The sequence below is a fragment of the Eutrema salsugineum genome, unplaced genomic scaffold, assembly GCF_000478725.1.
Source record: "Eutrema salsugineum unplaced genomic scaffold, Eutsalg1_0 scaffold_1, whole genome shotgun sequence".
In the NCBI taxonomy this organism is placed as follows: Eukaryota; Viridiplantae; Streptophyta; class Magnoliopsida; order Brassicales; family Brassicaceae; genus Eutrema; species Eutrema salsugineum.
Window position 1 is genome coordinate 2,989,114 of NW_006256909.1, and position 22,610 is coordinate 3,011,723.

A 22,610-nucleotide genomic window follows, 5' to 3' on the forward strand; every position below is an offset into this window, starting at 1 on the left:
GATTCTGAGATGCCCCAAACTTGGCTTCTTATCCCGAAAATTCTCATATGGTGTCCGATCTTTGAGTGCTCGAGTTGCTACTCTGTTCAAGAGATATGTCGAATGTCTGATTGCCTCACCCCATAGATAATTTGGTACTTGCTTGTCTTTCATTATGCTTCTCGCCATCTCTATTAGAGTTCTATTACGTCTCTCAACAACTCCGTTTTGTTGAGGCGTGTATGGGGCTGTGAGGTGTCTTTTGATTCCTTCTGCGTCGCAAAAAGAGTTGAACTCGAGAGAGACAAATTCTCCTCCTCTGTCTGTTCTAAACGTTTGTATCTTCTTTCCTGTTTCCCCTTCTACAAGGCTTTTAAATTTCTTGAATTTGCAAAAAGCTTCACTCTTTTCTTTTAGCAAAATCGTCCACATATATCTTGAACAGTCGTCGATAAGCACAAAAATATATTTGTTCCCAGCAAGTGTACTCGGCGAGATCGGACCACACAAATCTCCATGTATAAGCTCAAGTGTCTTAGTTGCTCTGTAGGAAGTTGCTTGAGGAAATACTTTCCTGGCTTGTTTTCCTAATAAACATGAGCCACATATCTCCTTTTGAAAATTCACATTTGAAATTCCTTGAACAAGTTCTCTTTGCACCATTGACTTGATCGTGTCGAAGTTGATATGTCCCAATCGTGAGTGCCACCTCCTTGATTCACTGATTGAGGACAGGTGCAGGCTCTCGCTCTCTCTTATTCCCATGCGGACTTTATACAACCGATTTCTAGACCTTGTAGCTTTGACTAGTAGCTTCCCGTCTCGGTCGTGCATAGTAAGGCATTCTCCTCTCATCCTTATGTCGCAACCAGACTCTGTAGCTTGACCAAGACTGATAATGTTGCTCTTCAAATCTGGAATAAAGTATACATCTGTCATGATTCTCGGTTCTCCATTTATGTCGGTGAAAGATATTGCTCCTTTTCCTTTTATGTCGATGCGAGAATCATCACCAAACCTTACTTTCCCTGTGATTGACTCATCAATGTTAGAAAAATATCTCCGATCACCCGTCATGTGATTACTTGCCCCATTATCAAGGTACCATAAGTTCTCATCTCCAGAGTTTGTCTCGTAATCACTTGGTCTGCAATGTTTCTCGTTCAAAAATACTAGCTCGTGCATTAACAGCTCGTCTGCGCTTTGCGTTTCTGAATTATTGGTTTCTTGTGCTTCTTGTAGCTTGAGGAGCCGATCAGGGCAGTCTGAAGCATAATGACCGAGTTTATCACATCGATAACATGTTACCGACGATGCGTCTCTCTGTCCATTACTGTTAAACCGTCCACGACCTCTGCCTCTTCGTCCTCCGCGACCACGACCTCTCCAATTGTTGTTATAGTCGCGATTTTGTTGCCCTGTTTGGTCCTCTGTTTTCGCATACATTAGTTTGCTGGAGTCTTCCTGTGCTTCGGCTTCTTCAAAGATTCTTTCCTCATAAGCTTTTAAACGTCCAATAATGTCTTCGAAGGTAGTAGTGTTGAGATCCAAAACTTGCTCTAAAGAAGCCACTATATGAATGTATTTTTGTCGTGGTAAGCTCTTGAGAAATTTCTTCACAAGTTTAGGTTCTTCAACAACCACTCCTAATGCCGCCGATTTTGTTGAGATTTCCGAAAGTTTTCCAGCAAATTCATCTATGGATTCCGAATCTTTCATCTTCAATCTATCGAATTCAGCCATCAAGGTTTGTAGCCGAGCTTCTCTGACTCTATCAGCACCCATATGCCTTGTCTTTATGGCCTCCCACACTTTCTTTGCAGTTTCGAGCTCTCCGACCTGTAACACGAGTGATTCCGGCATCGATTGGAACAGTAACGCCATCGCCAATGTGCTCTTCTCATCGTTTGCTGTTCCTGGTTCGATACTTTCCCAAACTTTATGAACTTTGAGACAAACTTTCATTCGCATGGACCAAACCGTGTAGTTGGTTGGGGTGAGCATCGGACATTGAATAGAAGAAAGTCCTCCTCCTTCTTTAGGTTTATCTGTTGCTGCGATAATGTCCCCCATGGTGTGATCTCGTAATGTTTGATATCAATTTGTTCGCTCTGATACCAAATCTAGAATGATAAATTGATTATGAATTTAGAACACAAAGTTTTAAGAATAACTCTCTTATTGCTTTAGAAAACTGACTCAAAAACTAAAGCACTCAAACTCTGATAAGTAAAACCACAACTTTGGTAACTCCTTATATAAAGAAAGATTTAGACAACTTCCTAAACCTAATGGAATTTAGATTACTCCTAATTTCCTTTTCTCTTTAATCCTAACTCTTATAGGAAACTTTACTTAAGAAGATTCTGGAAGCTTGCTCTTCAAGCTTACTCCAACAATATGTTGTGGGTACCTATTTTTAGCATACAATTTAGTTCTATCGTTATATTTTTTCTAGTTATCTAGTCCTACATTTTTTATATATCTTCAAATGAGGGTGTATAACATCACTAAACGAGATATAGATCTCCCACAGAGTGATTTCACATTTAGAGCAGCTAGTACTCTTCTAAATGGAAAGAGTAATTTAACTGAACACAATAGTATATAATAATTAGTATATAGCTGTACGGGTTTATAGTTAATCAAACAGTTTGTTTTGAAAATTCTGTAGATGAAGACAAAATAGTATGTACTGTATTACAAAATAAGCTGACCTCGGAAAACATAATTAATAGGTGTATAAACTTAGTAATCATGAAATTAAAAATGACGCTGAATATTACTAACATTTTTTTGTAATAATTTATATTATAAAATAAAAGTTAAGTTATAAAACGGAGGATTTAATTTGCTGCTTCTTTTTTTTTGTTTAACAAAGGCGCAAGAATTTGCTTTCTCGATCAGACATATTATAGTGAATTAAGAGTAGAGTTTAAATCTAATTCATAATTTATGCCGGCGAATAAACTCGTAAATCCGCCATATATATAGAGTAATACTAGGTAGTGTTTTTCATGTAGACTCACTTGATCTAAATCAAGAAACGAATGTCTACATAACTTTTTGTGTCATTAAAAAAAAGGGAATATGTAAAAAAAAACTCGCAAGCCCCTCTGTGTATTCTATGTAAAAACTTGCAGAACTAAGTAGTGCTTTGATTTAGTGGCGTAGACATCAGATCGATAGGTCCGGATCATTGAAATAGTGGATCATCTACATTATCTATAAGAAACCCTTAAATTATTTTGTTTTCTATAAATTGGGTCTCTAATAATAGATTGCAGGCTTTGCAGCTAATATCACAAATCTATCTTTTTAACTTCTCTCAGGTTCAGTCTCTTTCAGTTGGGAAAAATAATTTTTGCTATGGACATGTGCCTTTGTATTTTGAGTAAATGCTCAAAACTGGACCTATAGTATAATACATGGTCCTTCCAAAAAAAAGTGAAAAGCCATACTCTCTTGAATTCGAGTACTGTTTAAGAGGGACTTTAAACTAATCGCCCCGATCCAATGAAATGTATACGGATTTTAGGATTTAAAATTTCTTGGATAATATATATCCAAAAAACATACACTTAATAAAATTTACAGAGGTTCGATACCTTACCATTCTCTCACAGATAGATCATAGATGTCAATATGTCATCGATTTTGTGGTAATTGTTAAGAAAGAAAATAAAGAAACAGATATAAAAGTAATATCAGAAAGAAAAATATATTACGTCCACTATATTAGTGGAAACTTTGAGCTTTGCTTGCTTTATACTCCTATACACTTCATTATTAGAGGGTCCACCTTTATTTTTTTTTCTATAAGCTTTAAGAAAGATGTTTTTAAAATAAGATGTTCTTTTATTATAATTGCTTAGAAATGATACATATACGCATGTAAACATATGCCCGTTGTGTTTTCCTCATAGAAAGCTAGCGATCCTTTAGCACCGTTGACATATAATCACATGCCAATCGAAGAGAGAAAAAGTCCCCATTGGAGAAATTATGATGAGTGACAACTAACTAGGTGCTTTATTCCAGTATTATATATACACAATAGTTTCTTCTTTTTTTCATCTCATTTTTTCCCTGAAAGAAATATTATTTAAAAAGTCTAAACGCTTTGAACAAAAAAAAAAGTCTAAACGCTTCAAATTAATCATAAAGTAAAATGTTTTAAAATTTTAACTTTATTGAGCATCGAATTAAAAAAGTTTAAATTATAAGTACAAAATTCTTGGGAAAATTTTCCCTAAGAGGTTACATGGAGAATTTTCGGAAGCGAACCACAAGGATATCACATCATCGGATTTGTTATCGTCAAATGACATTGGTATGAAACTTAATTAGGCCTACTAAAACGAAAAAAGATAGATTCACGTAGATTAGTATATTCCCTTCATCAACACATATAGTTTCCATTAATATATCTCTTTCCAGGATATATCATATACTTATCAACTCTTGTGGGGAGTCATTAAATTTGTATGGTAAATAAGGAGTACTTGGAGAAAACTATATTAATGAGAAATTATAATATCTTATAATAGTGTCTTACTCTGTTATAAACATCTTTTAAAATATATATTGACACATATTTTAATATATATATATATATGTTATGTATAATATAACATTAACTAATTTTTTACTTTCAAGTTTTCAACTACACTTTAAAACTTTGCTAATATATCAAGTATATTGTTAAATTATTTTTAGAAGAGTGATAGTAATATATATTAAGGGATATTCATATATCCACTATATTTCCTTTGATCTTAAATATGTATGACTTGGTACATTCCCCTTTTAGATTGTAACCTTCCAAAGATGTTGGAAGCTAGGTCTTATGATGTTGTGTATATATATATATATATATATATATGTTGGTTGACTGACTTATTAACAAGAAAACCTTCATATATGTACATAATAGGTTTATTAACAGTAACTAATTATTTCTGCGTGTCGAATATTATCATAAGATCCTTCAATATATATTATCATATATGTTAATATTGAGATTTTTTTAAGTTATCCTTATGCAGAATATATCCTCAAATATTGGACCCGGGGATGTGAAACAATGAGTAATGTGAGAAAATCGTGCATGGGCTTGAATATAGTGTGCCTTTATCACAGGAGACAATGTAGTTTAATTTTTCATGCATGTCTCATCTGGTTCTAAATTTTTTCATTAAAAAATTGATATTCTAACCAATTTTTTTATTTACAATTTGATATTTATAACAATGATCATATTATGAAAGTTTCTAAGTTTATATCAGGAAATAGGAATGATGATTGACGATAATGATGATGACTACATGGGATTTTATCTGCGTAACAAGAAATCAAGGACGCATGCAACTTTTTCATCATTCTGTCCTTTAATTTCTTCAACAACCATCTGGATCTCTATTTATTAGTATAAGGTATATATCTTACTTATTCCAAAAATTCTTTTAAAGTGGAATCAGTAGTGTACTTATTTAACGTTATTCTCTATATATCATCGGTACCTAAATATGTATAACGTTGGTATGCGCATGCATAATTCGTGCCTAAATGGCCAAAAAGTATCTCCACGATCTCTTTTTTTTTATTCATCTCCATTCTTCCTCCTTAATGAGGCATCATTTAGAATTACAAAATTTGAAACAGAAGATGAACGACTAATGACTACTAATAGAAAAGAGCAAGACATGTGAAACGCATGTGAAACAGAGATAGAAGAACCCTTAAGCATCAAATGCCGAGAATTGAAGAATGCTGAATCGGAGGAGAGCTATGACTGGAAGAATCTGAACCAGTTGTAGAGGTAGGAATCTGCGAAGATCTGCCGTCCCGGGATTAGGCGTCTATGATCAGCTCGATCCAGACTCGCCAACTTAGCTCGAAGGATCAAATGAATTTCCTTGATTAACACCTGAACCGGATTGGAAGTAGCCGAGTGAAGTCGAACATTCCTCTCTTTCCATAAAGAGTAAACCACCGACTGAATAACCAGATTTGCAATGACTTTGAGCTTGTTTGGAGATAACGGGGACATAATCCAATCCAGACAAGCATCAAAAGATAACGGGGGGTGGATACCCGAATAAGAGAAAATAGATGACAAGAGCTCGGCAGAGTACGAACAAGAGAAGAATAGATGATCTCTACTCTCGGAGCAGCTTCCACAAAGCAGGCAATCAGCTGGGACGTTAAGCCCCCAACTACGAAGTCTGTCTCTCGAAGGCATTCTATTCATGGTTGCCACCCAGAAAATAAAAGCATGTTTAGGAATCCTCACCTTTGGCCAAACTGCTTTGTGCCATGGAACAGGAGGAGGAGAGGGGTGTAACTGATCCCAAGTCTTCGAGGTAGAGAAAAGACCTGGAGGAGATCCTGGAGAGTTCCTCCAAAGGAAAATATCTGAGTCAGTGGATAAAGTCGAAGGAAGGTCCTATGGAAGGCAAGCGCGAAGAAGAGCAAAGGTCGGATGTCTTCTCTGAGAAATATTCCAAGAACCATTCGAACAGGCACCAGCAACGGTCGATGATGAAGGAATACCAGTGATTCTTGGCCCGTTTGTCCCCGTTAGGTCGATAAGGGGTCCTAAATGAGTCCAATCGTCGTGCCAAAAGGAAGCAAGAGTTCCAGAGTTCACCTGGCAATATAAAAAGGGTCTAGCAAGGACACGAAGTTTCATAAGACGCTTCCATATCCAACTTCCCGAAAGATGAAAATCCGCAGACCAAAAAAGCCTTCCTCTGATGACCATATGATTAATCCAAGCTACCCAAAGCAAGCCATTACCAGCAAAGAGGAGCCAGATTAGCTTAAGTCCGAAAACCTGATTTAGGTCATGCAGTCTTTTAAGCCCTAATCCGCCAGCCTCTTTTGGTGTACAAACCGAATCCCAAGCCACCTTAGCACTCTTCGCAGAATTTGGAGCACCACTCCAAAGAAAGGCGTTACAAATCTGCTCAAGCGTAGATAAACAACTTGCTGGAAGGGGAAAGACTGAGCTTCAGAAGTTGATAATGCTGTACAACACCGATTGAATAAGCTGTAGACGGCCTGCGAAATTCAAATGTCTAATTGTCCATGTAGAAATGCGAGCCTTCACCTTATCCACCAGAGGTTGAAAATCTTGGGCTCGTAACTTATGGGGCATCAAGGGCAAACCTAAGTAACGCACCGGAAGGGATCCTTGCTGCAAGCCAAATCTACCAGCCATTTCACGAACTAACGGAAGGTTGTTCCCATCAAGAAAAAGGCAGGACTTGCGGAGACTGAGAGCAAGACCAGAAGATCGCTGGAACGAGTTCAAGACAGTAAGAATTCCGCTGAGAGAGGATGCAGATCCATCGAAGAAAATGAGAACATCATCCGCAAAGCTCAAGTGGGTAATTAGGGGCTGATTGCAAGAAGGGTGCGGAGTAAACACATGGTCATGAACAGCCTTGTCGAGAAGCTTAGACAAAATCTCCATAGCTAGGACGAAGAGCGAGGACGACACCGGATCACCCTGCCGAAGCCCTTTCTTCCCTGGAAAAAATCCGACAAGCTCACCATTCACAGCCATGGAATAATAATGAGAAGTGATGCATGCTTTAATCCAACCAATAAAAACCGCAGGAAGACCAAGAGCACCCAATATGTTCAGAACGAAAGACCAACTGACATTGTCGTACGCCTTAGAGATGTCAATTTGAAGGCAATCTCCACGATCGACCGGCTTTATAAAATTTCGAAATAAGGTTTATATAAGTTCAGGTTAATATTTCGAAACTGTTTCCAACTTTAAAATAAAGTTTATAAAAGTTCAGGATAAAATTTCGAAACTATTTTCAACTTTAAACAAACATATGACAATAACTTCAAATATCAGATCAGATGTGAATCTTATAAGACGAGACTAATGATGGTAAAAACTTATCATTCAAAGAGTTAAATTTCATCGTTGACGTGAACTGATGTTCAGTTTCAAAGAGCTAAATATCAACTAATGTTTTCAACAAAGAATTCTATCATAATTTGATAAATATGTGATTTATAGTCACTTTCAACAAGTAAAATATCTACCATGTAGTCCTACACCGCATACTAACATACTAAACTGCTTAGGCATCCATCTGAGCCTATTAATTTGTTGAATTGTTATCAATCTATTAAGATTGATCATTTAATCAAAAGCGCATATATTGAGAAACTTGGAAATTTTGTAAAAAATGTGATAGAATAATTTGTAGAAATAAGTGAACACTGCATAAGAAATTGTGGACTAAAGATGCACTGATGTACAAAACCTAAAATTTAATAAAGAAGTTGGGGCGGCGCCTCCTGCCACATACATATACATTCCATTGGAATAGAGAGCACAAGAAGTCTTGGGAGCAAAACCAAATTTGTTATTGCCATGACCATACTGAAAAATAATGAGACTAACGTTTTGAATTTAATACCTGATTTGTGTATATGATGATGATGTGACGTATTTTAGGCGATGTCGGAGAAATATTCTTGTGTTTTCTTTTTCTTTCACAATAGTGTATTTGAAAGATAGGCCAAAAGAAATGGCAGAAAAAGGAACAGAACACTTCAAAATAGAAAATGAAAAACAAAAAATAAAAGAAGGGAAAAAAAAGAAAGGAAAAAGTGAGAATTGGTGGTTGTCTGGTATTAAGGGTACTCACTTCTCTCTTTTTCAACACAGCCCGACACACATGTCTTCTCTTATTTTTCATACACACATTTCTATTTAATTAATTCCATAAATTAAAATTAAAATAAAAAAGCACACCCACCCATAAACAAAAGTTTCTCTTCTCTCTCTCTCTCTCTTTCTCGTCCCACTACATATTGTTATATACAAGTTTCACAAATCTTGACTCTTCACGTTGTGGATCTATCTAGAGAGATAGAGAGAGAGAGAGAAAGAGTGAGGAAGAAAGTGGTTGAACTGTACCAGAGTCTGAAGTTTGAATCTTTTAGTTCCCATTGTGAAGCATGCTTCACCGGTTTTTCCGAAGGAAGTTACTCATCCATTCTTTATAGAGAGAGATCGATCGAGAGAGGACTTAAGAACTTTTAGAGAGACAAGAAGCTTCCAGTAATCACAAGGTCTTTGGTGATAATTCACAAAGAACAAAAGCTTCCAGAAATCAGCTTGATCAGAAACAATTCAACGGTACGGTATCTAACAATTTTTCTTTCTCTCTCTCTCTCTCTCTTCAAAAAAAAAACAAAATTTGGATCTCTGTTAGGTTCCAATGGAATATGCAGAAGAAAGTTACAAATTTTTTACTGTCACTGAACTTTATTTAGGATCTATTACTATTTGCGATTATGTTTATAATAAGAGACATGATCATAATAAGCACCTAATCTGCATCATTTTCAATTTTCATAGGATGATCTCAAACAAGATCTGTTTTTGATTTTTCAAGAATCATCAAGTATCACGTTATTGACTAATTAATCACATCTGTAATTTCACCACAAAAATAGAATAAAAACACGGATCTTTTCCAGAATAGATCAAGAAAGTTATTTGAATCATACCAAAATGGTCCATAGGGTTTTCAAGAATACATATACATAATCTTATAGGATTATGTTAATTTTTTTGTTCTCTTTTGTAATAAAGGAATAAATAGAGAGGTCGAAAGATGGGAGGAGGGAGCAATAATAGTCACAATATTGACAACGGGAAGTATGTGAGGTACACACCTGAACAAGTGGAAGCTCTAGAGAGACTCTACAATGACTGTCCTAAACCAAGCTCTATGCGCCGCCAACAGCTTATCCGCGAATGTCCTATCCTCTCCAACATCGAGCCTAAACAGATCAAAGTCTGGTTTCAGAACCGCAGGTCATTTTTCTTAATGGTCATAATTTCTTGAGCCGCAAGAAACTCTCTAGTTTCTTGACTCTTGATATTATGAGTTTTTTGCAGGTGTAGAGAAAAGCAGCGGAAAGAGGCTTCGCGGCTTCAAGCGGTGAATCGGAAGCTAACGGCGATGAACAAGCTTTTGATGGAAGAGAATGACCGCTTGCAAAAGCAAGTGTCTCACTTGGTTTATGAGAACAGCTATTTTCGCCAACACCCTCAAAACGTATAACATATTAATTCATCTTTTTTATTCTTTCACCTGAAACTTGACGCATAAGTTATGTAATTGATGGTCTCTCTCGGTTTTTCTTGCGATTGGGGAATAGCAGGGGAACTTGGCGACCACGGATACGAGCTGTGAGTCAGTGGTGACGAGTGGTCAGCACCACTTGACCCCTCAACATCAGCCTCGTGATGCTAGCCCTGCTGGGTAAGCTAAAATCAACAATCTTTTGGCTTTGAATGGTGGCATCATCAGGCGAAGTGGACTAATTCGTTTCTTACTAAACCCTTTATTCTTCTCTTGTGTGTCTTTCTTCAGATTATTGTCCATTGCGGATGAAACTTTAACAGAGTTCATTTCAAAGGCCACTGGAACCGCTGTTGAGTGGGTCCAAATGCCTGGGATGAAGGTAATTTTACTTAACTCTAGCTCGTCTTCTATGACTATATATGATTGATCAATCATCTTGATCACTTCCTTACTGGCTAATTTCATCTGCAGCCTGGTCCGGATTCCATTGGAATCGTTGCTATTTCTCACGGATGCACAGGAATCGCAGCCCGTGCTTGTGGCCTCGTGGGTCTTGATCCCACAAGAGTAAGTAGTCTCACTTCTTTCTAACAGTTACGTCCCCATCAAGCAACCTAAAAGAACATGAATCACAATGATGTGTTTATTTTCTCTGCAGGTCGCGGAGATCCTAAAGGATCGGCCTTGTTGGTTGCGTGATTGTAGATCTCTCGATATCGTTAACGTCCTCTCCACAGCAAATGGTGGAACCCTAGAATTAATCTACATGCAGGTATTGATGAATGATGATCAAGAACCCTAAAAGATTTCATCTTCAAACACAAACCAAATAACGAACCAGAATAAAACTAACAGTTTCCTCGTTTGTCTTTTCTTTCTTTCTTATGAAAGCTTTATGCGCCGACAACATTAGCACCAGCTCGTGACTTCTGGATGCTACGTTACACATCTGTAATGGAAGACGGGAGCCTTGTGGTATATACTAATGAAATAATCCTTAGTTATTTTCTTACTATCGATATTTTGTGTTCTCTTTTCGAATGATACTGAATTAATCGATGCAGATATGCGAACGGTCGTTGAACAATACACAAAACGGGCCAAGTATGCCTCCATCTCCTCATTTCGTTAGAGCAGAGATTTTACCAAGTGGCTACCTCATTAGACCCTGTGAAGGAGGTGGATCCATTCTTCACATTGTCGATCATTTCGATCTCGAGGTACAAAGGCAAAGCCTTCACTAGTTTTATCATTTCGTCTATTTAATTCGTATTTTTTTTTCTTCTTACAAAAGAAACCTAGTTCTTGGGTCTGAAAGTGAAATGGTTCCTCTGTTTCTGCACTTCATTTTTGTTCTTTCCACATTTCAGTCTTCATTTCTTCTTATTCTATAAGTTTTTTTTTATTATTATTTTGTAGCCATGGAGTGTTCCAGAAGTTCTTCGTTCTCTCTATGAGTCTTCAACGTTACTCGCTCAAAGAACCACCATGGCCGTAAGATTCCTAAAAACACTTAAGTGTCTGAAATGATCGCAACCTTATTCTTGAAAAAACAATATGTAAGAACCTATGGTTTCTTTATGCTGTTTACAGGCTCTACGCTATTTGAGACAAATATCTCAAGAGATTTCACAACCAAACGTAACTGGTTGGGGAAGAAGACCAGCGGCTCTTAGGGCACTTAGCCAAAGACTCAGCAAGTAATAAATCTTCTCACACTTCTCTTCCTTCACCTCTAAAAAACACTTCAAAACATTTCTTCTAAAAACCTTAATTATTTCTTATAATCTCAGAGGATTCAATGAAGCAGTCAATGGGTTCAGCGATGAAGGATGGTCGATGCTAGAGAGTGATGGAATCGATGATGTTACTCTTCTTGTGAACTCCTCTCCTACAAAAATGATGATGACTTCAAGTCTCCCGTTTTCCAATGGCTTCACTTCTATGCCTAGTGCGGTTCTATGTGCCAAAGCTTCCATGTTATTACAAGTAATTAAGCTCATCAAATCTAAAAGTTCTAAACTAATTTTCTCCTGTTGATTTGTCATTAAGGTTGTTTTTGTTTTCGTAGAATGTTCCACCGTCGATTCTTCTGAGATTCTTGAGGGAACATAGGCAAGAATGGGCTGACAATAGCATTGATGCGTATTCGGCTGCGGCCATTAAAGCAGGGCCTTGTAGTGTACCAATTCCTCGCCCAGGGAGCTTCGGCGGTCAAGTCATTCTTCCTCTAGCTCACACTATAGAAAATGAAGAGGTAAGTGGACTAAGAGCTCCTCAAAAGCAAAATCAATATAACTACATTTAACTTTTGAAGGAAAAAAAAAAAAACTTAAAGTTGTGCCGTTTTATTTTCTGTCTTTTTTACAGTTTATGGAAGTGATCAAGCTTGAGAGCTTGGGGCATTACCAAGAAGACATGATGATGCCTGCTGATATCTTCCTTCTACAGGTAGAGCTTATTGTCTGAAACGTCAATTTTATGCATGTCCACATCTTAACAAGATAAAAAGAAAAATTTCACTTCATAAACTATTTGCAAAATGTAAAGGTTATCTTCCGCTTGCGTTTTACAATTTTGAATTTATTTAAAAAAATATTCAAGATGTGGTTCAGTTTGGAAAGTATACACTTATAAACGTAAAATCAACTCAAACACTTAAAACAATCAATTGACTGAGATATAATTCTCTGCTTTTCAGTAATTCATCTGATTGCAATTATTTAACTATTATGGTTTGATGATATAGATGTGCAGTGGGGTGGATGAGAACGCAGTTGAATCATGCGCAGAGCTTATCTTTGCACCCATCGACGCCTCTTTCTCTGATGATGCTCCAATCATTCCTTCCGGCTTCCGCATCATTCCTCTAGAGTCCAAATCTGTACGTTCATTTCATCTTAATTACAATCATCAACATCATTCGAATGAAACACTAACTGAATCAAACACAACTATATATAGGAGGGATTGAGTCCAAACCGAACGCTAGACTTAGCATCGGCTCTAGACGTCGGGAGCAGAACAGCCGGAGACTCATGTGGAAGCAGAGGAAACACAAAGTCAGTGATGACAATAGCGTTTCAGCTAGCTTTTGAGATGCATATGCAAGAGAACGTAGCCTCAATGGCTAGACAATATGTGAGAAGTGTGATCGCGTCTGTCCAACGGGTCGCGCTTGCTCTCTCTCCTTCTTCTCATCAGCTAAGCGGCGGCCTGCGTCCTCCACCCGCATCACCCGAAGCTCACACGCTCGCTCGTTGGATATCTCACTCGTATAGATGTTACCTTGGCGTCGAACTACTTAAACCTAATGGAACCGATCTTCTCAAGTCTCTTTGGCACCATCCTGACGCCGTCATGTGTTGTTCACTCAAGGTCACTTTTTTTTTCTCTTTACTTTGTTCTCATTCGCATTTGCATGCATCTTATATTATATTATGGACGGTTAAAACTGCACGAGCCTCCTGATTTGGAACTTAGGCGGTTGATCAATCAGTCTAGTCCTTATTAAATATATTAACAAATATTTTCTTCTATTTGTCAATGAAAGTTTCCACAAAACACTAAACTATGAAGGTGGTCTTGGCACTATAAAACTTTGAAACGAATTATTTACGTCTAGTGATATTTTGAACATCAATGATAAATTTACTTAATTTCGAAAATTATTATACCTTTTCTAACGATGAAAGTGGACTGGTTTGATCATTGCAGGCCTTACCGCCCGTATTCACATTTGCGAACCAGGCTGGTTTAGACATGCTAGAGACGACGTTGGTAGCACTTCAGGATATCACTCTCGAAAAGATCTTTGACAACAATGGGAAGAAGACGTTATGCTCCGACTTCCCTCAGATTATGCAACAGGTACGTTAAAATGGAGCTATGCATAATATAATTAGCTAAAAATTGAAACATTATTTGAAATTATCACACAGAAAAAAAAAATTGTGTAACGTTGCAGTGTGGGTCCCGTTAAATCATTATTTTTTTCTAAACCTTAAAAATGTGGTTATAAGAATAAATCATAATTTTGGGGTCGTAAATTAATAAAAATAATTTTCCAGGGGTTTATGTGTATTGATGGAGGAATATGCATGTCGAGCATGGGAAGAGCAGTAACGTACGAAAAGGCTGTTGCATGGAAAGTGTTAAACGACGACGAAGAACCTCACTGTATCTGCTTCATGTTCCTCAACTGGTCTTTTATCTGAGTCTTTTTTTCAAGTTTTTCGTTAAGACCTTTTTCTTCAGAGATATATTTATATATACTCTTGACTCTTAGTTAATTTGTATTTAGTTATATAGTCCTGAAAATGACTATCATCTCTAATTTTGAAAGTTTTTTTTTTGTTTAATGTTAAGATTTATACCAAGACCGAATCGGTTAAAAATTATACTTCTACTACTTACATATATAACTTACCTACTAACCCAATAATTGAATCCGAGCAAGTTTGAAATGTTTTCATAACTGATGAGAAATACAACAAAAATAAAATGTTACACTGAGAATATCCGTAACTAGTATGGAGGAAATCATTTTTTCTTTCTAAACTGGAATATTTACTTCAAACCATTCTCTTCGTTAACAAGATCAGGGAAACAATTACAATTAGTAAGCACTTTCAATATATGTAGATCACTCTTGAATTGACATATACAGTAAACTTAATGGGTTGAGTTCAATAGAGATATATTTGTGCTAGCACTGCTATAATTTAATTCAGTGTTACAAAAAATGTTGTAGGGTTCATCAAGTATTCCCAGTTGAATTTTTATTTGTTGTTCAAGAAAATTGCTCAGTTGAAGTCATAAAACATACTCCTTCCGTTTTTTTATACATGTCGTTTTAGAAAACTCACGCGGATTAAGAAAAGTTTTAAAATACCTATTATGACCTTATTTATTATTAAATTCATCTAATACGAATTATTACACAACTTATTAAAAAATGGTATATAAAGTCATTTTCTACTAGTAACTCTCTAGATTGACGAAAACATCAATTATTTTGGTACAAAAAAAATCTTAAAACGTCAGGTAATAAAATACAGAGGGAGTATTCAAAAACTTTTCAAGCTTTTCCACAAAAAAATTATTACACGGTTTTGGAAGATTAAGCAAATTTTGGAAATGTTAAAAAAGAAATTATTTATAAGATATTTTGATTCCGATCGAACATTTTATTCAGCCATAAGATGAGCTGCTTGTAGTAATGTATAAATTTCCAGTATTATAATATTCTTTTTGACGTGTATTATAACAATTTCTTACAAAGCCTTTCAGACATTTTGACAATCTTTTTTATAACCATTAATTTGACATCTTTTTTATAACCAGTAACACAAATTTCATGGTTTCTTTGTTAAATGTGAAACTAATTTTGTTTTGTTAATATTGCACAAAAGTATTAACGAGATCATATGGCCGCTCAAAGTCCAAATACGCTCATGGACTCATTAAAACCCACCCAACAAGGAAGAACACTAATTAACGTATGGTGATCTGCACCACGTAACCGAGGAATCCATTCCCGAGACATGCTCATAAATACTTAAAGGCTAAAGCTAAAATGATTCTTTCTGTAAAGCCTACGTTTCAATAAAATTCCCAAAAGAATATTTTGTGTGTGTGGTTAATACTCTCTCGCCTTGTTTAAATAAATGATGGTATTTTTTTAAGAAACAAAATTAATTTAAATGATAATGCTTAACTATTGTAGTAAACAATTTGCTATAACTTTAAATTTGTGATGTTTAATTTCTTCAGATAATATTTTAAAATGATTTACAATTCATTATCATTAATTAAAGAAAAATGCATAGAAAAGATTTTAAAAATAAAACTATTTTATTGGAAAATATGTAAATCTTTCTTTAGAAAATGGATGGAGAAAGTATACTTTTAGAATACTTTTGTGTGGTTAATATTTTAATAGAATATGTTTCTACGATCTTTTATTGTGTTGAAAATCAGCTGAAATGAACGTAAAAATCAAGCTAAAATGTAACGGACCACGGCGCCACGCTATCAACAGAAAAATGTAAACGAACACTTACATTTTAAATTACTAATTAGTGATCCAATAAATACTTAAAAAATTCAGAAAAAAAACGAAGTTCCATAGAATCATAGAATGCACCAAGTCAAATATAATCTTTATTAAAAAATATATATATAATCTTTATTTCACTTTCTAACACGAAAATCACCAGCTCGCTTTCACATATTTTTATCACGAAAAAAAAAACAAAAACGAGGTGTTACAGATTCATTTCCATTTTATTCGCCAAATGTTTAAGACAAATGTCCACGTAGGATTCAAGGCCTTCCTTCGTCCAACCATCAACAGGATCGGAAACAAACGACCACTCGATTCGACAGACTTTTCCACCATCCGATTCATCTCCACCGTCCACTGAGATTACTTTGACGGTCGCCACGTAAGATCTGAACCCAACGTTATTCTCGAGGATCTCGTAGCTCAAATACCGCGCCGTTGGATCGATCTCGACCAAACGCTCTTTAGCCCATTTGGTTTCCTCTTCCTTGGTTTTGGTGGAGGCGCAGTAGCGGATCAGACCCGGCTGACCATCGGTTCCTTGGACTCGGTAACACGTGTCAACAGTGGGGAACCACTCGTGGACGTTGCAGAAGTCTGAAACGACCGACCAGACCTGCTCCGCCGTGACGCCGTTGACTTGGGCGGTTTGCTTGCCCTCCCACTTAAACGCCGCCGTTTCTGATTCCATTTGACCCGACGACTTTGCTGATTGGTAGTTTCTTTCGTTGTGGTGTTTTGGCTAGCACGAAGCTGTCATATTTATTTATCTGCTCAAAGCCAAGCGTGTAACGGAGTGTCTAATTACGATTATACCCTCTGCTCTGCGACAAAACCAAGTACAGCCTAATAAACCTACAAGCCCAAACCTACGGTCCAATCACAATGCATGGTCCAAAACTCTTTGTGAAACCCAGAGCACAACCCAGCATTTCAGCGAGCCAGAAAGAATACAATGTATATATTTTTCAGGTTGGGACTCTTTAATGTGTAACAGTAACACCTATATATAGTCAAAGAGTTGAAAACATTCATATTTGCTTCAATTTCCCGATAACTTTTTGTTTCTACTTAAGATATTTTTTATTCGATTGAAAACCAGGGGAAATAACTGAATAACTGAATTTGTATGTCAGAAAGTTCGTTTAACCGAACTTAACACTCTGTGTATGATAATGGGCCTAGAAATGCATTGCAAATTTACATAATTATGGGAGACTATAACTTTTTTTAAATGGATCAGATTATCGATCAGATCTTCGATCCCAAATATTTGTTTTCATCCTTTTTGATTGGTAAACACCAACATTTTTGAGTTATTGGATTTACACTTAGTTGACTAGATTACGTCTGGCTTATACATGAACTAACAATTTTTTTGCAATGAAACAGGAACTAACAATCGTAATGAATGAAGGGTTCTAGCACAAACTTCATGTGTATTTCTTTTTGAATGGGGGTCACGAGAAATAGAAAAACTATTCTAATTGTTTGGAACATTAATTTAAAAGTAACTGTTTATATTATATTGTTGTTTCTATTTCTTTCCAAACTACAACTTTTCAGTCCCACTATCCGACACTGCAAAGATACTCCACTAATATAGAAATTACGAGCCATATTATAGTAACAAAGTAGGGATCCTATATCGTTTAGTCATCATTAGCTAACCCAAAGTCTACAACAACCTTACAAATATACACTCAAAGTGAAATTATAACCAATCTTTAGTTAGTTAAAATATAAAGGATAATGTTGGCCACCGGGAAGTGCTTCTGGATCATTGAATAAATTTAATAAATTTGCGTATTATCCGGTGTGCATAGCATATGAACTCACCAACCGCTGATTATGTGTTTACTTCGATTCTCTCTCATATTACTTATGAAATTACCCGATTATTTCACCTAAATACCAATATATTAGACTTGGACCAAGGATATCAAAACAGGGCTAATTAATTGACCATGTGTGGGTTCATTTTGTTTTTGGCAGGGAGGGAGGGGGGTTTGGTGGGCAATGTTTGGGAATCCGAAGTACTATGTAGATCAACCTAATCAGTCTTGTTCATATATATTACTTATTTCAAAATTCATATTAAAAGTATGATATACCATCATTAGATCTTAATTATTGTTTACTCATAAATATACAAACAAATCGACCATAATATGAGGCTCGTGGATAAAAATAAACTAATAACATATATATGAAACCCTCAAAAGTGGATGTGATTAGAAAATAGTAGTAGAACTAAGCACGTTTTGCAGATCTCAAATCCTAATTAACAGGCTTGCTGAAAATGTAAAAATGAATTTAATACGCGATCAAGACCACCGCTGTTTTTATGTGTAAATATGTTGCAACAAACAAATTTAACGTCACGTATTAGGTTTTCACCGACTCTTTAGTTACGAGATATTTATGTGGCCTTTTTCAAACACCACCAAACATTCCTTATTTTAGACATATATTGGTGAATGTGGTAAATAGGATAGAGATATCAGTATTACCACTGAAATATCTAGACATACCAAACTTTTCAACTAGAATAATTAACTTCGAGCTTAAATTATAAACAACTTTGATTGCTTAATGGCTTAATAAAAGAGTAAAACGGATTATTCTTATACACGATCTACAGATTGGAATGATAAAATACGAGAAAAATTATAACACAATGCAAAATGAATTACCAACACAATTAGAAGCAACACAAACGTACTAGATTTGGATCTACAGAGACTCAAGAACATAAATCCATGAGAAAAGGCTTATGTATTGAAACAATAATATTCTACATGGGGAAGAAAGTAAGGATCTATCGTTTATATAACTTAGAATATATCAGACCCGTTAGATAAGCATCCATTTAGCACAAAAATTTTGACGGTCTTTCGAAAAAATAGGATTTTTGAAATCAATCAAGAGAAAATAGATCTAGTAACAGTTTTTAAGATCAACTAAGATGGATCAACAAATGAGATATATACATTTTCTCTCGTACGTTCAGAGCTTAAACCGCATCCTCTTCCAATAAGCAAGTTGCAAGTAATTATAGAATAAGATAAATATCATTCATCTCTTAATTAAAGAAGATATTGTTAAGCCTTGCTTGAGAAGGTGTCAAATTGGAAATTGCTTTTGGGTTATCTTACTTTGTTTTTCCCCCTTACAGTAGGACCCATTTTCTTTCATTTGAACATATCCATCATAGTCCACAACCCATCGACTGCCTAAACCTTAAAATCCATTATTTTATTTAGAAAAAAAAGAAGAAGGAATTGTAAGAACTAATCATGACATTTTTTTTTATGCAAATTATTAAGCACTCATTTGCTCAGAAATACCTGAATATTTACAATATCTAGGCCTAAATTTTAGGTTTGATAATGTGAACTTTTTATAACTCCAGCTCATTGACACCTTCTAGGCCTAATAATGATCTCGTTATTGTATGGAAAATAGCGATAGCTAATATTTTGATAATAGTACTTTCAAATCCGAACAAGAGTAATTTCATGGGAAAGTGAAAAGAAACGAAAAAGTTACATTTCCAACTTTACGTGAGGGTTTATTGGTAAGAGTCAACAAAATTACACTATTTAACACATCCAATCAGGTAAAAGTTTCATCATTATTCATCTGTAAAACTATTTTTACTTGATTTCCTGAAGAACATAAAATCCATATATTTGATTTTGGTAGATCAACCCAAATGAATAATAAAAAAAAGATATCGTTTGCCCTATATCCTAAGAACAAAACTTTCAGATATAATTCAATTTGTTATAGTGGTTATTGCCTCTTTTAGTTTCGAAACTATTTATTTTTTGCTGAATTTTGAATTTTCAGTACAATATTGACAAATTTATGTTTCCTATCAAATAGATTTTATAGAAACCCTAAGAATTTAAATATCCTGTTTCTTTATTTATCAATAATAAAAAGAATAATTTTTGTTTTCCACACAGCCCACAATAAAATCCGTTCATAAGCTATGTATTATATTATAAATCCCATCTATATATACATATTATACTTCAAAAATAAAATTTCTCAAAATGCAAATTTCCCAACTTTATATTAATATATATATATATATATATATATATATATATAACAGTGTCGACCGTCGAAGTATCTATACGAAACTTGGTAGCCCGAGACTACCATGCTTGGAAAAAAACAGTTCATGATTTTTTCCCACAAAGAATCTAAATTTAATAATCTCTCTCGATAAGATTTTAACTCTTTCGATAAAGCAACCAAAATCAACTTTTCTGAATAAAACATTAGATGACCAATGGCTCCCTACCCGTATAACACTTTTTGCATATGCGAACAACTTAGAAAGAAAAAACACAATTACTTGACCCACAAAAATAGTTAATTTAATATATCTCTCCTTTCTTTATTTCCTACCTGACAAAGAAATTCAATTAAAGTAAAGACATAGAAAAAGAAAAGGTAACCACATATTAAAAATCATAAAGACAGGCACGGTTCAAATAAATTTTGTATAATGCAGCTGTTATCATTACACTAATTAAAATATTGTTTTAGTGTAATTGTAAATGTATTTTCTAAGTAATCGGGTCGCTTTTCTTCAAGGTTAGATCAATCTTCAGTATCTGTATTTGTCAGATATATGCTCCAATTGTTCAACACGGTAGATTTTTAGGAGAAATTAATTAAACTATATTCCTTTATAGTTATAAGTATAATGTTCAAATATCAGATGTAATAACACATGCATAACTTAGTGATAACTGGATAAATATTCATATTCAATTACATGAATCTGTCGATTCATATTCAATCAAAATCCACTATTGAATAAATATATACTAGTTGCAAGAAATCTAAAAGTCAGGAATTTTTATGGGATAAAACCCAGAACATTTGTCTTTTATACTGATAAAATTAATGCTATCAAACTGTAGAGTTACTTATTCTATATAACAACAAGAGACAACATGGACTTTTTTTTTTAGATAATTGGAAACAGCAAATAATATCATGAATATTAACATATGCTTTAAGAATATTAGTATAGGCTTGGTTTTTTTACCTTTTTTACAATACCATTGTGGGAGACTCAAACTAGAAGAGTCTTTTAATAAATTCCAGAATGTTATTAACGGTTGAGATAATAATAACTATTGGACCCATCGACTTCTTTTTTGCCTATATCTTGAAATAAATTTATGATTAAAACTCCTATAGCAGAATAAATATAATATTTCCGTTATATAAAGACCATCATCAGTTTCTTCATTAATCCCATTTTATCTTCTTTAAATCCCATCCCTCCAACACTAAACCAAACTCTCTTTTTTTTCTCTCTTTCTATATCACATATGCAAACACACGATATGGAGGTTTGTTCAACAGTCACCACAAAGAAGCTCTCAAGCCTTGCCAAGCTAATCCTCTTTGCCATCCAGAAGGTCTCGGACGCCTCACGTCACAAACTCCTCACAACCCTCGATCCGCAACTGCTCGCGAAACGAGGCAAGATCCTACGCAAGTCTATAAACGACGCCGTATCAACTTCCCACTCACGCATCACGTGCCGTCCCTCCGACCACGACGACGTCCGATCCTCTTTCATCTCCCCTGTCCCGATGATCCAGCTGGAGTACGAGTTCAGCTGCAGCAGCACCCCACCGAGACGTTCCTACGCCTCAGCCACCATCGGAGGCCACGTCAGCAACGGACGACGTAGCGGGTCCCGCAAACCGCTCATCAACAAGCGCCAACGCCACGCGTATATACGATACCACACACTCCCTAAGGTTCGAGATTCCGTTTGGGACCGACACGTGGCGGCGGCCGTGTTTCCAGACGTAGCTAGCAGCACAGGAACCATAGATAGCTGCCACGTGGACAGAGCAGCGGAGGAGTTTATACAGAGGTTCCATAGACAGCTGAGGTTGCAGAGGTGGATGACCGCTCAGGAGGTTTAAAACATTTATATAATTTAGCGTTACTTTCTTCGTTACACCCAAAATATCATATCATATCAACGAAATAAATATTATATAGTAGTAATACTGTAGGTAACTTTCGTAGTCTTGTTTTGACTTTTTTAATTTCTTCTTGTAGTAGTATATATTTTCCTAGTTTTCCCTTTTTTTTTGTTCTTTTTCTTTTTGTGTAATCCATGATCGTGTTTTGGATCTGCGTGGACGAAATTGTAGGAAAATCGATTTTCGAAATAGCTTTGTTTTTACGTCTTAAGGAATGAAAATGAACGATTACTTGCAGTTGTATCAATTGACTATTAACGTTAAAAGAATGGCTATCTACGTTAGAATTACTGCCTTTAGCAGTTAAAAACACATGATATAATAGACCCTTTTTTGGCGATCTAATGTAAACGTGCGTACGTATGTTTCTATAGACATAATGTGTCTATACTT

At 35.5% G+C, this 22,610-nt stretch overlaps 4 protein-coding genes across 5 annotated transcripts; 2 read left to right on the forward strand and 2 right to left on the reverse strand.

Annotated features, from left to right (window-relative positions):
* Positions 1-5,767: 5,767 nt before the first annotated feature.
* LOC112081868 lies at positions 5,768-7,552 on the reverse strand. Its single transcript, XM_024148655.1, has 4 exons — positions 7,022-7,552; positions 6,764-6,946; positions 6,493-6,631; positions 5,768-6,369 (listed from the first exon to the last, which is right to left on the reverse strand). Exons 1-4 carry the CDS (start codon positions 7,550-7,552, stop codon positions 5,768-5,770), a joined length of 1,455 nt encoding a protein of 484 aa, XP_024004423.1.
* Positions 7,553-8,884: 1,332 nt separating this feature from the next.
* LOC18030254 (homeobox-leucine zipper protein ATHB-8) lies at positions 8,885-14,460 on the forward strand. 2 transcript variants are annotated; one of them, XM_006412356.2, is made up of 18 exons: positions 8,885-9,157; positions 9,617-9,841; positions 9,926-10,085; positions 10,189-10,292; positions 10,404-10,494; positions 10,587-10,682; positions 10,774-10,887; positions 11,007-11,090; positions 11,180-11,335; positions 11,535-11,609; positions 11,709-11,815; positions 11,909-12,104; positions 12,187-12,372; positions 12,486-12,566; positions 12,865-12,999; positions 13,080-13,493; positions 13,833-13,985; positions 14,186-14,460. In XM_006412356.2, exons 2-18 carry the CDS (start codon positions 9,639-9,641, stop codon positions 14,330-14,332), a joined length of 2,502 nt encoding a protein of 833 aa, XP_006412419.1. In that variant the 5' UTR covers positions 8,885-9,157; positions 9,617-9,638; the 3' UTR covers positions 14,333-14,460. The 2 variants fall into 2 exon arrangements, with proteins under 2 accessions (XP_006412419.1, XP_006412418.1); XM_006412355.2 differs by having other exon boundaries at positions 10,192-10,292.
* A 1,806-nt stretch (positions 14,461-16,266) lies between these two features.
* Positions 16,267-16,996, reverse strand: LOC18030255 (lachrymatory-factor synthase). Its single transcript, XM_006412357.2, has one exon. The coding sequence runs from the start codon at positions 16,871-16,873 to the stop codon at positions 16,385-16,387; it is 489 nt and encodes a 162-aa protein (XP_006412420.1). The 5' UTR covers positions 16,874-16,996; the 3' UTR covers positions 16,267-16,384.
* Positions 16,997-21,507: 4,511 nt separating this feature from the next.
* Positions 21,508-22,382, forward strand: LOC18029848. Its single transcript, XM_006412358.2, has one exon. The coding sequence runs from the start codon at positions 21,546-21,548 to the stop codon at positions 22,152-22,154; it is 609 nt and encodes a 202-aa protein (XP_006412421.2). The 5' UTR covers positions 21,508-21,545; the 3' UTR covers positions 22,155-22,382.
* The last annotated feature ends 228 nt before the right edge of the window (positions 22,383-22,610 follow it).

Coding starts and splice junctions, on each gene's coding strand:
- LOC18029848 (XM_006412358.2), top strand. CDS start 21,546: ATGCAAACACACGATATGGAGGTTTGTTCAACAGTCACCACAAAGAAG.
- LOC112081868 (XM_024148655.1), bottom strand. CDS start 7,552: ATGGCTGTGAATGGTGAGCTTGTCGGATTTTTTCCAGGGAAGAAAGGG. Junction 6,947..7,021: donor GTCTACAGCTTATTCAATCG/GTGTTGTACAGC, acceptor ACGCTTGAGCAG/ATTTGTAACGCCTTTCTTTG. Junction 6,632..6,763: donor CTGGTAATGGCTTGCTTTGG/GTAGCTTGGATT, acceptor TTATATTGCCAG/GTGAACTCTGGAACTCTTGC.
- LOC18030255 (XM_006412357.2), bottom strand. CDS start 16,873: ATGGAATCAGAAACGGCGGCGTTTAAGTGGGAGGGCAAGCAAACCGCC.
- LOC18030254 (XM_006412356.2), top strand. CDS start 9,639: ATGGGAGGAGGGAGCAATAATAGTCACAATATTGACAACGGGAAGTAT. Junction 11,336..11,534: donor TCGATCATTTCGATCTCGAG/GTACAAAGGCAA, acceptor ATTATTTTGTAG/CCATGGAGTGTTCCAGAAGT. Junction 13,494..13,832: donor TCATGTGTTGTTCACTCAAG/GTCACTTTTTTT, acceptor TGATCATTGCAG/GCCTTACCGCCCGTATTCAC.